Source organism: Oryctolagus cuniculus, chromosome 5 (genome assembly GCF_051225735.1).
Source record: "Oryctolagus cuniculus isolate XC-2025 breed Fujian yellow rabbit chromosome 5, ASM5122573v1, whole genome shotgun sequence".
Taxonomy (NCBI): domain Eukaryota; kingdom Metazoa; phylum Chordata; class Mammalia; order Lagomorpha; family Leporidae; genus Oryctolagus; species Oryctolagus cuniculus.
The window spans coordinates 117,232,559-117,248,410 of NC_142871.1; the positions used below are offsets into that span (position 1 = coordinate 117,232,559).

Consider the following 15,852-nt stretch of genomic DNA (forward strand, 5'->3'; position numbering starts at 1 on the left):
TTAGTGGCTTAAGACAGCAAACAGCCACCTCAGGGTTGCTGGGACTCAGGAATTTGGGAGAGGCTTACCTGGAGTGTTTTGGCTCCAGGTCTCTCATGAGGTCACCGGGGGCTGCATTCATCTGAAGGCTTGACGGCGCTGGGCAATCTGCTCCCCCTTTCCTGGCAAGTTAGTGCGGGCAGCTGGCAGAAGGCCTCAGCTCCTTGCCATGTGGACCTGTCCAGAGCACCATGAGCATCCTCACAAGGTGCCATCTGGCTTCCCCCAGAGCAGGTGATCTAGGAGAGGGAAAGGAGAGCCCACAGTGCCTTTCATAGCCTAGTGCTGAGGTGCAACAACCATCATGCATACCTTATTCTGTTAGCAGGGAGCCACTAAGCCCAGCCCACCATCAAGAGGAGGGGCATGAATAACCACCATGTGCCACCTTGCTCTATTCTATTTTTTTTTTTTTTAATTTTTTGACCGGCAGAGTGGACAGTGAGCGAGAGAGAGAGACAGAGAGAAAGGTCTTCCTTTGCCATTGGTTCACCCTCCAATGGCCGCCACGGCCGGTGCACCGCACTGATCTGATGGCAGGAGCCAGGTACTTCTCCTGGTCTTCCATGGGGTGCAGGGCCCAAGGACTTGGGCCATCCTCCACTGCACTCCCTGGCCACAGCAGAGAGCTGGCCTGGAAGAGGGGCAACCGGGACAGAATCCGGCGCCCCGACTGGGACTAGAACCCGGTGTGCCAGCGCCCGCCGCAAGGCGGAGGATTAGCCTAGTGAGCCTCGGCACAGGGGCTCTATTCTATTTTTAACCTTTCCAGTGAGCTGTTTTAATTCCAGGTGATACAGAATTTGCAAAACAAAGACCAAAATGCAAACTCTGGAAGGATTCTCAGCTGGGTTTACTTTAAATTCAGTTAAGAATGGCTGGATGGGCCGGTGCCAAGGCTTCGGATCAGTGCGGTGCGCTGGCTGCAGCACACAGGCTACAGCAGCCATTGGAGGGTGAACCAATGGTAAAAGGAAGACCTTTCTCTCTGTCTCTCTCTCACTCACTATCCACTCTGCCTGTCAAAAAAAAGGCTGGATGAAAACAACTAAGGAGACAGTGAGCTACCTATAGTGATTCCCCCCCCCTTTTTTTTTTTTTTACAAAAGTTTGTTTGTAAATGTACAACAGGCTCCAAGATAGCACTTCATTCTAAACACTTCATTCTAATTATGGGTGGCAAAAGATGCTACAGCCAGGAATCCGGTTGTTCAGATAGGACTGGAATCAAGGGCACCATTACTTCAGGCACAAGGAACAACTCACTTTTTGCCGGATTTCTTAATTCCACCTGTGGCCAAGGAGCCCTCCCCCGTGACGGTTGCTTTTAGCTCTTTGAGTTTCTTCTCCTTTTTGTTTTTGCTTGAAAGCCTCATCCATCTCCTTGGCTTGCTTCTTGGGCTGTGTCAGGGGCTTCTTCTTGCCACCTTGCCATCTGGTCATGGCCACCTCTTGAAGGGCAGAGGATCAAATAATTTGAAGACACATTTTAAAACCACATGGGAGGTGTGTTGTGTTTTAGTCCCCCAGTAAGCAGCACAGTGTGGGGCACTTAGTAGGTGCTCCACAAACATTTCTACTGGAATTAATATTAAAAGGAAAGATATTGGACAGGAAAACCCATGGGTAAGTAGCGTGGGTCAGGTGTAGAATGGTGGAGGTGGGAGTGGATGGGAGCCACTCGGGGAACTCACAGGACTGTGGAAACCTGGGAGCCAGCAGATGATGACTCAAGTACTTAGGTCCCTGTTACCCACAGGAAAGACGCAGATGGAGTTCCACACTCCTGGCTTTGGCCTGGCCCAGCCCGGGCGGTTGTGGGCATTTGGAGCTGAACCAGAAGATGCAGATCTCCATCTCTCTCTCCCTCTGCTGCTCTTCCAAATAAATAAATACACATAAAACATATTTGTCAGGACTTTTAGCCCAAACTCTTGTTAAAACCAGTTTGGCAACATCCCACTTTTTGATTTTTTAAGATTTATTTATTTGTTTGAAAGAGTTGCAGGGCTGGTGCTGTGGCTTAGCAGGGAAAGCTATCTCCTGCCGTGCAGTCATTCCATAGGAGTACCAGTTCAGGTCCTGGCTGTTCCACTTCCGATCCAGCTCCCTGTCAATGTGCCTGGGAAAGCAGCGGAAGATGGTCCAAAGGCTAGGACTGGACCAGGATGAAGGCGGGAGCCTGGAACTCCATTGGGTTCTCCCACGTGGCTGGCCCAGACCCAGGTACTTGCATCATCATTTGCTGCCTCCCAAAGTGTCCATTACAAGGAAACTGGGTAAGAAGCTGAGCAAGCACTCAAACCCAAGCACAACCTGCTCATTACTCTCCCTGCCCATTCCGCTACTGGATTGCTGGTGTCCAAAGCATTTTTAATGCCCACCCTCACAGTATTGACCCATTAAGGGAAGACAAGTTCAAAATGTTCAGCCTAATAGACATGGTTATAGGCTGAAAATTTGAACCTGTCTTCAAAGATGGAAAATCGAGGTGGTCCACAGTTTATCATGAGACTAAGGCCCAGCTTGGGACTGGTGTTGTGGCACAATGTGTTAAGCCGCTGCCTGTAATGCCAGCATCTCATATGAGTGCCAGTTTGAGTCTCAGCTGCTCCACTTCTGATCCAGCTCCCTGCTAATGTACGTGGGAAAAGTCGCAGAAGACGGCCCAAGTGGGTGCACCCTTGCTTCCCGTGTGGGAGACCCAGATGGAGTTCCAGGCTCCTGGCTTTTGCCTAGTTGTTGAAGCCATTTAGCGCATGAACCAGGGGCTGGAAGATCTCTCTCTCTCTCTGTCTCTCCCTCTCTCTCTGTAACTTTGCTTTCCAAATAAACAAATCTGGAAACAAAGAAAAGATTAAGGCCAAACTTTAAGAAAGCTCACCAGTGAGTGCTGTGCCACAGCAGGTTAAACTGCTTCTTGGGATGACTGCATTTCATTCAGGAGTCCCTGGTTCAAGTCCCCGTTACTCCAGTTCTGATCCAGATTTCTGCTTATGTGTTGGGGAGGCAGCAGATAACAGCTGAGGAGTACTGAGTCCCTGCCACTCACATGGGAGACCCAGGTTAATTTCCTTGCTCCTGGTTTCAGCCTGGTCATGCCCTCCCTGTTGGAGACTTTTGGGGGTGTGAACAAGCAGATAGGGTGATTCTCTCTCTCAAATAAAAAGCTCTTTCCATAAACAAAGGTCAAATGGGATTTAATCAAATTTAGTATCCTAGTTTCGCATTTCCTTAAGAGTCAAAAACTGAAGACTAGATGTTAAATACCGAAGAATGCAAATTTAGGAGTAGAATTTCTCTAGGACTCCCATCCACGCTCAATCACATTTCAGAAACTGTGCCGTTTTTAAAGAAATCATATTTGCCTAGAAGTGAAAGAACCGCGGAGCTAATATAAAAAAGGAATAGGAATTAAATAGTTCTCTGTTCATTTTATATTTCTGTACGTCTAGAAAGTGATTAGCTGACTCCTTCATTACCGGTAGGATTAAATCCAGTATTTGCCAATGTAAATTAACTTATTAAAAAGACCTTTTGTCCTTTCAGAAGTACATTTAAGACAATATTAAACTTAAGATGTAATATTCAATGAGAATGTTCCTCTTTCTTTTGCAGTATTTATTCTCGCTTCTTCAGATCAATCGAGACTGAAGGCAGTCGTGGGTGAGAAGTGTAAAACTAATTTACGGTAGCACGAGGGCCTCAGAAGCTAGGGACAAAACTGCAGTCAGCGACCCGGACTCTCTCTCCCCTCTGATAACGCAACTCCCCAGGGTCTTTTGTTTGCTGCACTTGCGAGGCCACCCAAACGGAGCCTAGTCCTCTGCACGCTCTCAAGACACAGTCGATTCAACGTCCGTTCTTATCCTGTCCGTGCAGGACGCTGTGGCCAGCGAAAACGCCGGCCCGAGGCTCCCCTGCCTCCTCTCAGCCAGCGCAGCAGCCTCAGCCCCAGGGACCGCGGCGCACGAGCCGGGGCACCCCGCACCCCGCGGCCGCCCAGCCCTTCCCTCCCCGCGGAGGAAGGAGCGGGGCTCGAGGAGTGGGAAACCCAGACCCACTTCCTGTCCGGGCAGGCCCGGGCGTCCGCCTCCTCCGCGGCCTGCTCCCTCCGCGCGGGAAGCGGCCGAGACCGGAGCGCCGGGCATGCGGTCGAGCGCGGAGCGGGCGCGGCGCGAGGAAGAGCGGGGCCGCGCTCGCAACCCCGGGGCGCCCGCAAAGCCGCAGCGGCCTCCCGCGCGTCCCCGGCGGCGCGAGGGTTAAGCGCGCAGGAGGCGGGGCCGCAGCGAGCCCTGCGCGCCGAGTGCGGGCCGCGGGTGCGGAGGGGGCTGCGGCCGGGGGCGGTTCCGGGCGGGGGCGAGGCGGAGGAAGGGGGCGGGGCCCAGAAGTTGTTCCGCGCTGGGCGAGCGGGCGGCGGGTCGGCGGGCGGACCGGGCCGGGGCTGGCGAAGTTTGCGCTGCGGCTCGTGAGCGCAGGGTGCGGGCCCGGCCGGCCGCTGCGCGCCCGCTGCCATGGCTTTCCGCAGGAGGACGAAAAGTTACCCGCTCTTCAGCCAGGAGTTCGTCATCCACAACCATGCGGACATCGGCTTCTGCCTGGTGCTCTGCGTCCTCATCGGGCTTATGTTCGAGGTGAGAGGGAACGGGGAGAAGGGTGTCGGAGGGGTCGGCGCTGCTGCGTCTCGCGCGGCACCCGGCACACCCCTGCGGGTCCCAGGAGACCTCGTGGGAGCCGGATTGCCCTGTTGCCCGGTTCATTATCTGCACCCCGGGCTTTGTGCGCTGAACCCCCTCCCCCCGCCGTGTGCACCGTTGCCACCCTCCCACCCCCACCCCCCACGTCCTGAACCCAGGTCAGCCCAGAAAGCACCTCCTACCGGCGCCGTGGCAGCGGTGCCATGCTTTGCCGCCCCCTTGGGTACCCACCGTATCCTGCAGCTCAGTCTGCAGCCCTGAAACCCCAGCCTGGCCTCGAACCAACCGCAGTGCTGCCACCCTGGCCCCACGCGTGAGGTTCCCTTTCTGGCGTCCCGGAGCCAAGCTGGGAGACTCCCAGACCCGCAGGCGTTGCACAACCCACCCGCTACCCCCTAGCTCCACAAGTGGCCGCCGCCGGCTCTTCTGGGCTTTTCCAGTGGTAGGGACCCGAATCCTTTGCTACCTCCCGTCTGATTTTGTGGGTGCTGTGCATCTTCCAGTCTGGAACGTGCTCTGCGTGTTCACGTGCGGGCCTGGCCCCATCCCAGCGCCAGCCTCTGCGGTCCTCTTGCTCCCTCTTTTTTTCTCTCTGGCCGAATGGGCCACTTACTCCACCGGCCTGTACCGTTGATCGCTTTGTGCAGCTTTGTGGGCTGTCCTTTCCGATCCATCCATGGTGGACCTGAACCTCAACCCCTAACGGGGCAAAGAGAGGGTCAGGGACTCTCTCTATTTGTAGCGGAAAGGAGGTTCTCCTGTAGTTGTAGCGGTGGGAGTGGGCAGAGGATGGGGTCCTGCCCGGACAGCCATGGGTTACGTAGGCCTCAGGGAACAAGGAGTTAGAGTAAAGCCAGCAGGGTGCCAGAGCCCATGGGGGCTGATGGGAAGTTCCCCTTACTCCTGCAGACCGCGTTAGTGTGATGGAAGGAAGGAAGGATGGAGGAAACGGGTATGGGTATGCTGGGCATGTCTTGTCTCCAAAGTGAGATCCGTTGCTGGTGCTGCCTTCTCCCTCGACGTGGTGGCCTCTGGTTCTTCTGATTGGCTCCTTGTCCTCTCTTCTGGGCATGGTTGCTTATCTATTCCCAGGGGTGTGTGGGGAAGTTGTAAGCATTTATACACTGCCTTGGAGATGGGTGACTCCATCCGTGTCCCCCTGCCTATGGGTGAACAAGAGTCCTACTTGGCTGGTGGAGTTGTCCTCGAGCTGGGGACTTCCCTGTGGTGCCTGGAGCCAGGGCTGGAGGGGTGAGTGTGTGCTTGGCTGGGCTTGAGGGGCTGAAAGACACCAACTGGAGACCAAGATTGGGCTCTACTTTGCAGGTTCCTTTGACCCCGCCACCTTCCTACGGTGTATGGATTAGGGTTTTGTCAAGGCAGGATCATTCCCCCCCACCCCCACTCCGGGTCCCAGTGCCGGCCGTGTCACTAATCTGAAGAAACTGCAGCCTCAGTTTCTCCATCCTCAAAGAAAATTGGGGAAGTCTGTCATCCTTGCAGGGTGATTGTAAGGTTTAACGGAGGTCACGGCAGCAGCCCACGCCGTAACAGATCCCGCCAGCCTGAAAACCACTTTCTTGCTCTCGGTGCCCTGTTGTTATTTATCATCATAAGGCGTAGTGAAAGGCGGAGAATTTGTTTCACCTGGCCCGTGCTATGTACTGGGCTCCATTCTAAGAGGCCTCCCTTGCTGTGTCCTAGTCTTGGAGGGTGTTGCTGGAGAGACACAGCTGTAAACCCCAGAGCCACGCGCTCTGCAGCCGGCCAAGTCTCCTGCAAAAGCCTGTGGCTCTTTCTGTAGTGTTTGTAGAATCTGTTAAGGTTTGCGGCTCTCCCCGCTTTATCTTTGTTCAAAAGGAGCCACCCAGCATTTGAACTTGGTACCTCCTTCCCTGTCTGCCTCTGGTCTTGTGTCAAACCTGCCAATCTGTGGAAGTTGAAAGTTGCTGCACTTAGCCCCAGTATGTGGTAGAAGATAAAGGCGCAAGATGAGAAGAAAGAAACGTATGGAAACTTCCACCTGCCCTGAGGATTGGAGCGTGGAGAGGGCCACTGCTGCAGGCCCCCTCTCCCACCATCCCCCTGCCTCTTCCTGTAGCATCCTGGACCTATAGGACTTACAGGGCAGGTATCTCCTCTCTCTGCTGGCATTGTCCATCAGAGTTGTTCTGTGGGAAAGAGGGTGTTGCCCTGAACTTCCAGTGGGAAGGATTCATTGCTACTGTGTGAGGCACATAGTAGGTCTTCACTACTCATACCCACTGACTCTCTACACGGATAGGTGTTTGGGAGAGGGCCCTTAGGATTCTGCTGCCCCTGCCAAACGAGACCAGAGGCGCCTCTGATACTTCTGGGGACCTCAGGGGGACCAGGGTGGGCATCCTCACAGAGTGAAGCCAAAGGAGGAAGCCCTCCTTATCCCAGTACAGGACTCACCACACGTTACTGAAGGTCTTCTGGGTCCTTCCCTGGAGGTGTGTGATGTGCATGTGTGTGTACACAGGGACACACGTGATGGGGGTGGGGATGCTGACGCAATCCAGAGCGGACAGTTGTTCTTAGGAGTGAGGACAAGGGGAGTGCTAGAAAGGGAGAGGGGAATCAGGCCCGGGCCAGGCTTGGCTTCCTCCATTCAGCAGCAGAGCCCGGAAAACTCAATTATGGTTCTTCCCACCAGGAGCCGCTCTCCTGGCTTCTGCTCCCTGTGGGGTCCCCCACCCAGCCTCTGCCACTGAGCTGCCCCTGTTCCCCAACTTCCCGCGCCCCAGGCAGCTGTAACCCTTGCATCTCCTCATCCCCACCTTGCTCCTTCCTTCCCAGCTCACCGCTCACCTCATCAGCACTCAGTGGGCTGTCATGTCCCTCGCAGGGACCCTGGAACTTCAGCACTTTGTCCCCAGGGACCTGATGACCCCAGCTCCCCTCCAATGGGATCCTTTCCTCGTGGAAACCCCCTTGAAGAGTAACCCCCACCCCCCACACCCCTTCAGGTTTTAGTTTGGAGCCATCCCATTTCCAGGGCCAGGGTAGTTCTTTCCTCCTGAACCCAGGTTTTCTCCCGATCCTACAGGCTGCTTGGAATAGAGCTGTTCTGTGCAGCCACAGCACTTGGCTAAAAAATGTCAGGAATGTGGAACTTTATTTTCCCCCTCCTTCCTTTCCAGCTTTCTCTTTCTTAGCTCTGCGTCTGGGAGAGGTGGCGCAAGGGGCAGTTTTCTGCCCAGCTCTCTGGTCCCTGGGTCCTTTTGTAGGTAGAATCCTGCCTGACCTCCTGCAGGGTGTGTCCGATTCCAAAGGAGCCTTCCCCTCCCCGCGCGCTGCTGCCTTCCCTTCCAGCTTCCAATTCTGTGCCACGTTTCAAACTGAAACAGGCAGAGGAAGAGGAAAACTCTTTCATTAGCGAATGGAGCAGGAGGAAAAGGAGCGCCTGGCAGGGAGAGGAAGCGATTTATATACCACCTTTAAAATGTCATTTTGAGACAGAAACTCTTTTTTTTTTTCCCTTTCCTTTTCTTTCTCTCTTTTTAAAGCTCATTTATAGGCTCTGCAGCTGCAAAGAGACGTTTCTGAAAATCTGGGCCTGTCACTCGTTGGTTTGGTTTCTCTTGGGTCTGCCATGACTTAAGATTTAGGGCCCAGGGGAGTTTTTGCGTAGTGGCTGGTTTTCGCTTTTTAATGGTTTTGGAGGCCGATACGGCTGATCTACCTTTTCTCCAGGAACTGCCTCCTTTCCTCTCCCTGACACATTGATGGACTTGTCAGGGTGAAATGTTTGCAGCATGTACTGTGAGGGCCCATTGTGTCGCAGCCTGTTAGTACACGGGGTCTGTGGCACCAGCTCACGTCCTCCCAGACATACCTGTAGGCGTCATCGGCTGGAATGAGGCCGCTGGCCCTGTCTCTCAGTGTTAGCATTGTAAAACAGTCCTGTTTAACACCCCAGTCTTAATAGGAGGACATGAGCAAACAGCCCAGGCACACGGCTCTGGACGTAGGTCGTTTGCCTGTGGCTAACTTACAGCACGCTTGGAAGAAGTTGCTTCACCAGCGGTTAGAGTGCCTGGCTTTGTGCATCTCCCCTGTAGTCTCTGAAGTAGTTATCAGTGGTGTTCTAGAGAAATTAGAGGAAACCGAGAGGGGCCCCAGATTCTCCTGGGCGTCCTTGTTCAGTGGTTGGATTTCTGCGTACATGGCTCAGTGATTTGAGCAACAGAGAAGAAATTGGGAGCTGGATTTTCTCCTGGTCAAGCCTTTGGTGTAATTCTATCCTAAAGGATGGCAGGGTGTGCTGGTTATTTCTGCTTCTTCGCTTAGCAAAAATGTGAAATCCAGAAAGATGGTGTTGATTGGTTAGTGAGGTTTTTATAAAATATTTATCTATTTATTTGAAAGACAGAGTTACAGAGAGAAATGGAGAGACATACAGAAAGATCTTCCATCTGCTGGTTCACTCCCCAATTGGCTGCAGTGGCTGAGGCTGGGCTAGGTTGAAGCTAGGGGCCAGGAACTCCATCTCAGTCTCCTATGTGGGTGGCAGGGGCCCAAGTATCTGGGGCATCTGCTGGTGCTTTCCCAGGCACATTAGCAGGGAGCTGGATTGGAAATGGAACAGCCGGGACTTGAACCTGCATCCATGTGGGATGCTGGCATTGCAGGCTGCGGCCTAACCCACTGAGCCACAGCATCGGCTCTAGTGAGTGAGTGTTTAACCCTGACTACCAGTTAAGGACTAATCTGTCCTTGATGGTAGTCTTAATGGTCTCCACAGTCACACTGCTGACTGGCAGGATTAGCGTCATGGCTGGGTCTGTGAGTCTACCTTCCACCTTTAGGTGGCTCATCAGGTACCCTGGCTGCATTTCATTTCAGAGCTGACGTGTTTTGAGACAGAGACCTTGTCCCCACATCCTACAGTGATAGCTGTCTGCACTTTAAACGGGATGATCGCTCCACCCAAGTCCCTCTTTTTCTTAGGGAGCCTCATGGTGTGACTGTTCTGTGCAGAACATCTGTTTTCCCTCTGCCATCCATCTTATTAGAACACAGGCCATGGATACTGGGGGTCTCAGCACTGCCCCTGTCAGCTGTGTAGCAAAGTGAAATCCCCGAGGAGACTGCCCCGCAAGCTAACTAGGTGCCACTTTTCTCTTGCTTGCTCTGTTGTCTGAACGCTCAGTTGCTGATTTCTTGGAGGCAATGTCCAGACTGGTCACAACGGGGCCCCTCAGTCCTGGCTGTTTGCAGAATCACATGTGTTGCTATGGTGCAAGCTGCTCTCTGGCAGGCACGAACTCCTTTTTGATCTGCTTCTTCACGGGCAGGGGCCCCAGAAATCACTCTGTGGCCTAGCTGATGTACCTCTGGTTCCCACCCTGATAAATGACGAAGCCAGAGGGTTGATAAGAGTGGATTAGAGTTCTCAAACGACAGAAGTGCTTTCTAATCAGTGAGAGTACTGTTAGCAGGCCATGGTGGGAAACTCTGCTGATACCATCTTGCTACCTTTTTTATCCAGCGCTGTGTATCTGGTATCCTTTGGTACCTAATGGTTAAAGAGAGGAGGGGTGAGGGGAAAGGAAAACAGTAAAACCACTAACAGGATTCCTTTATCTTCTGCGCATTCTGTTACTTTGCCTTGATTTACCTCCGCTGTCTCAAATGTCCTGCAATAGAGGAGAACCGAGCCTTTGCCACAGCCTATTAGCATCGCCAGTGAACTGGGGTTTAAGGAGCTCCCCGGGATCGCTTCTGCGTGGTGTAGGCTCCCCAGGCTTTCTTTGCTGTTCAGCAGAGGAAGTGGAGCCAGGTTGTGAGCTGGGGGCTCTCAGGCCCCCGGAGCCCTCCAGTGAGTTTGTGGGAGCCCAGTCTTAGGAGAGAGGCAGCTCTGTGGCCGTCCACCTGAGCCACGTCGCCTCCTGACACCTTCCCTGGTTTTTCTGGAGGGCTTGGCAGCACTTGACATCTGTGAAACGCTTTACTGGCCTCACCCTGTAATTGGGATGGTTTATGGGGGTTGTCATACCCATCCAGAGCTCAGCTTCTAGAGGAGAGACTTGGCCGAGGATCATCCACCCTGCGTGAGAGGGAGCCAAAATAAGAAGTCAGCAATGTCTGGCTTGCATTTAGAGCTCAACCCTGGTGCTTCCACAAGCGGGGCGTCTATGGAATGTAGCCACAGGCGGCTCTATTTTTCTTTGTCTGAGTGGAATCTGTTTATTACCTGGAAGTAATGTCTGTGGGTTGTTGTTCCACTTGGAGGCTTTTCTGCCAGAAACAATCATCGCAATTTGCATCTCCCTGAAAGACATGGCTGAGACTGACCCAGATATGTGTGCATGCCACATGTGAATATAGGTGAACGGGCAGACGCTTTACCTACTTTTGAAGTGTCTGCCTACTATTAGCTGGCATGCGTGTGCAGAAAGATGCCTTTGGCTGTTGTGTTTTCACTGCCCTTACTGTGAAGTTTAATACTGTGGCCCTAGCTCAGGGGCTTATCTGGTCTTTGCATTTTACAAGTTGAAGAAGACATCACTGGGCCAGTCGGCGTTCATATCTGGCCTCGTGGTTAAGAAGGCAGCATCCCACATCAGAATACTTGGGTTCCATTCATTACTCTGGTTCCAAACTTCAGCTTCCTGTTGGTGCATTGCAGGTATTTAGGAAAAGAGCCAATGAGTGGGAGCGCTATATCTCTGTCTCTCCCCTTCTCAAATAAATAAAATAATATCTTACAGGAAAGCTGAAGTGGTCATCTACGGTGTTTACAGACGAGGAGAATAAGACCCCTGTAGGTTAGGTTGGTTTTTTTTTTTTTTAGGACAACAAAGTACATTTTGGTCCAAACTGGGGCTTGAACTCATGTCACCATCGTTGTTGTCCTTTTTTTTTTTTTTTTTTTTGGCGCCTTCAGATGATTTCTTATTCACCTTTAAAAACACGTGAGTTGTGGAAACAGTGGTTGGGTCAGCCTGGGTTTGGGGAGGATGTCGGTCTGTCCTTCCATGACAGATAGGAGTCCCTGAGATGACGAGAATTCTTTATGGGCAATGTGTCCAGGCTTCAGCAGCAGGCCTGTTGAACCTGTGTTGTAAGGCTCATCGCTGGTGTTCTGCTCACTGGGATTCTAGAACCTACCTTTGAATGCTTCAGAAGGATTTCAGAAAGATAAGTTTATTTGGATGCGTAAAATTTTGAAATAAATACACATTTCCCATGAAAGTTTTTGAAGACCCCTCAACATTCAAATGGAGGCAAAGACTCTGTTCTTTCATTTGTCAGCTGTTTGTTGAGTGACTGAGTACCCATGTTGAGCTCTGGGAATGCAGAGATGACTCAGGTGGGCTCCTTGGCCTCTGAGAGGTTACAGTACAGTAGGTTAAAGCTGATAACACGATTTGTAGGTAGGGGTCAGGTCTTGAACTACATGTGAGTGGCAGGTGCGCCTTCAGGCTGTTGGGCCTCAACCTTAGCTATTGCTGTTGGTGGTAAGGGGGTGCTTATTAAATTGAGACCTAACACCCTGAGGGTAAGGTCATCAGTGTTTAGAGAAGAGTGGCGGTCACTCCTAGGTGTCTTCAGAGGCACAAATGATACTCTTAGTGCATAAAGCTGGTGCACTCAGGCTGCTATCACAAAAATACCATAGACTTGGTAGTTTAAGCAGCAGTCATTTATGTATCACATTTCTGAAGGCTAGCCAAGTCCAAGATCAAGACATTGGCCGATGTGGTGCCTGGGGAGAGTCCACTTCCAGGTTCACAGACGGCTGTTTCCTCTCTGTATCCTCATGTGGCAGAAAGGGGAGTGGGAGAGAAAGGGAAATGTCTCTTTGGTCTTTAATAAGGACACTAATCCCATTTATGAGGGCTCTACTCACGTGACCTAATCACCTCCCAAAAACTCTACCTCCTTTTGTCACATCAAGGATATTTCAACATAGGAATTTTGTGGGGACTCAAACATCTGGTTCCCAACAGGGAGTGTGTGTATATGAATGCACATAAGTGCTAGTTCTGTTACTGGGAGAGCTTTATTGATTGAAACTTTGGCTGAAGTTAGGAGAACTCTTCCATGCAGTTTCTTAAGCCTTTGAATGCCAAACCCCCATCATCTGTCATGTACCTTCTGGGTTGGTAGAAGTGATGATTGCACTTGGGGTAGGAAGGACGTAACCTTCTGAGTCCCTGATGCCTTTGAGATGGGGAGAGGACATCTTAATAAAGCTACTGCATTTGCGGAGCCAGAGTATTGTTAGCTTAATCAGTTTATTCCTTCGTCTGTTTTATAATGGTACATTCTCTCTTAGGGGGTATTTAATTCCTTTTTTTTTGTGGATAATTTTTAAAAAGATTTATTTATTTGAAAGGCAGAGTTATGGGGTGGTTCACTCTCCAAATGACTGCAATGGCCGGGGTTGGGCCAGGCTGAAGCCAGGAGCCTAAAACTTCAGCCTGGTCTCCCATGTGGGTATAGGGGCCCAAACACTTGGCACCCATATGGGATGTGGGCATCACAGGCAGCACCTTTACCTGTTATGCCATAATACTGGCCCCTATAGAGTATTTAAGCGGAGAGAGAAAGGTCTTCCATCTGCTGGTTCACTCCTTAAGTAGCCACAACGGCCAGAGCTGGGCTGATCTGAAGCCAGGAGCCAGGAGCCAGGAGCTTCTTCTGGGTCTCCCACGTGGGTGCAGGGTCCCAAGGACTTCTGCTTTCCCAGGCCATAGCAGAGAGCTGGATCAGAAGTGGAGCAGCCGGGACTTGAACTGGCACCAATATAGGATGCCGGTGCTACAGGTGGCAGCTATACCCACTATGCCACGTGCCACCAACCCCTATATAGTATTTTAAAGAGAGACTGCTAAGTGATCCACCACCATCGTGAAGGCTTCTGTAGCTGTTCGGGAGAGGTAAGGATGTGCCAACCTTGGGACTAAGAGTAGAGATGGGATTTGTACAATTACTGCTCCCTCCTTCATTCACCGCCACCCCCTTGCTCTGAGGAAGGCTCAGGACCAAGCCAGTAGGTCAGCAAGGCTTGGCAGTGTAGGCTGCATGCCTGGTGTGGTGCCAGGATCTAGGAAAAGATAGCATCGCCAGTCAGTGGGCGCGAGGCTTGGACTCAGAGGTGCCAGGACCCTTTTATCGGCTCCTTTCCTGGAGGTTAAGAGCGCCGGGGGCTCCTGAGCTGGAGAAGCCTTCCCTCCAGCAATTCCTGGAGTCCTGCAGGAAGTCGCAGGGCCTGCTTCACAATGCCCGGTTTCCGGCTGGGAGGAATTCCTTGGACCTTGGAGTAGAATTGAGCTTTTCAGACCCTATACTTCTGGAGTTCAGAGTGTTTTTCCTTTTTGTCTGACTTTGTCTGGATCAACTTTTGACCTTGATGGGCAAGGAATAACTTGTTTGTATGGATTTAGGGACTGTGTGGAAGAGGAATGTTGAGGTGGAAAGAATGGGTGATAGTTTCTTTTTTTTTTTTTTTTTAAAGCTTGGTCTCTGGTTTGGGCACAAGAGCAAGAGCGTGTGCTCCTGTCTTGCAGAGTCAGTCCTGGAGGCCTGCGAAGTGGCCAGTGCCCTGGAGGGCCTGCGGCAGGGAGGTGTGTGTGGAAGGGGTAAGGACTGGGGCCTGATTTCTCCCAGTAATAGTCTGTGGCCCATCACAGACCACGTATCCCTCTCGACCCTGCTTACTTCATGGGAGTGTCGACTGTCGACTCTGTACCCTTTTCTTTTATTTTAAAACTTACTTCAAACGTAGAGAGTCAGAGACACAGAGAGAGATCTTTCATGTATTGATTTGCTCCACAGATGCGTGGAACAGCCAGGGCTGGGCCAGGCTGAAACTAGGAGCTAGAACTCAGTCTGGGTTTCCCACGTGGGTGACAGGTACCCTACTACGTGAGTCGTCTTCTGCTGCTTCCCAGGCTGCATATTAGCAGGAAGCTGGAATGGAGAGTGGAGCAGGGACTTGAACCCAGGCACTCTGAGATGGGATGTGAGTGTCCCATGCAGCATCCTAACTGCTGCACTAATTACCCAGCACTGTCGTTCATGACTTCTTACACATGGGCATGTGAAATAGGGCTGGAGAATGTGTGCAGAACTCAAGTGGTCAGTGATTGGGAGGGAGGGAAGGTGACACTTTCTCCCATCCATTTAGGTTTAGGAGAACAGGTTGACTATCCTTATCTGAAGTGCTTGGAAACAGAAGTGTTTTACATTTCAACATATTTTGGATTTTGGAATGTTTGCTTAAACTTACAGGTTGACCACACCTAATCTGAAACATTCAAAAAGTTTCAGATTTTTGAGCATTTTAGATCTTGGAGTTTAGATTAGGGATGCTCAACCTATGGTAACCAGAGAACAGTTGTGCTTCTGTTAGGCTGTGGGACTCAGTTTCTAATCTCTGTCATTTCTCATTTGAGTTGAAATCAGAGGTAGCCTGAATTTGGATTTGGTGTGTAATACAGTTTAGCGGTGGATATGGTAGGGAAGGAGAAAATTCATTCTTCAGGAAGGAATATATGTAGGCAAGGGAGGGGTGGGCGTGGCTTGTGACTTTCATTCCCAGAGGCCCTGTGGCCTCTCCAAGTTCCATCAGCAGATCTGGGGGGGTCCTTGCTTGGGCAGAATGGTCCATGCCCTCTGCTGGACCTGAAAGTACTTTCGTATTCTGTGATATGTTCATCACACACGTGTGTGTGTGTGTGTGTGCGCGCGCATCTCTGGCTTGTTTTTCCCAGATGAGTAGTGCGAACGTAGGGACTGAATCTGACCTGTGATGTGGCAGCCCCCGCTGCACACTCCAGCAGCACTCTAAAGCCCTTGCTCCAGCAGTTAATACCATTCCCTCGGCAGCTGCTGTGCCATCTCACAGGCTCCTTCAACTGCTCGCTTTCTTGAAAATAACAGGACTGAATGAAAGACAGCATGGGTAAACAGAGGAGCATTAGTGTTCACTCACATTGTCCTGAAGCCAAGTAGGAGTGCTCTGTGGCCACAGATGTTTGACATTTCACAATTTTGACTCACTAAAAGTAGTCCTTACCTGTTCCATCTGGTATGGTAGCTGCTAACCATGTTGGGCTATTGGAATGGAAATTCATTA

General features: G+C 51.6%; 1 protein-coding gene and 1 pseudogene across 3 annotated transcripts in view; one reads left to right on the top strand and one right to left on the bottom strand.

Moving 5' to 3' along the window:
* Positions 1–1,301: 1,301 nt before the first annotated feature.
* LOC108177432 (translation machinery-associated protein 7 pseudogene) lies at positions 1,302–3,478 on the bottom strand (annotated as a pseudogene). The gene is made up of 2 exons (XR_016233997.1): positions 2,924–3,478; positions 1,302–1,490 (listed from the first exon to the last, which is right to left on the bottom strand). The product of XR_016233997.1 is annotated as a translation machinery-associated protein 7 pseudogene (transcript).
* Positions 3,479–4,421: 943 nt separating this feature from the next.
* TRAM2 (translocation associated membrane protein 2) overlaps positions 4,422–15,852 on the top strand; it is an 89,250-nt gene continuing 77,819 nt past the window's right edge. For both annotated transcript variants that reach the window (XM_008263046.5, XM_089333171.1), the window contains exon 1: positions 4,422–4,673. In XM_008263046.5, the coding sequence (XP_008261268.2) occupies positions 4,554–4,673 (120 nt within the window). In that variant the 5' untranslated portion in view covers positions 4,422–4,553. The remainder of the gene's footprint in view (positions 4,674–15,852) is intronic.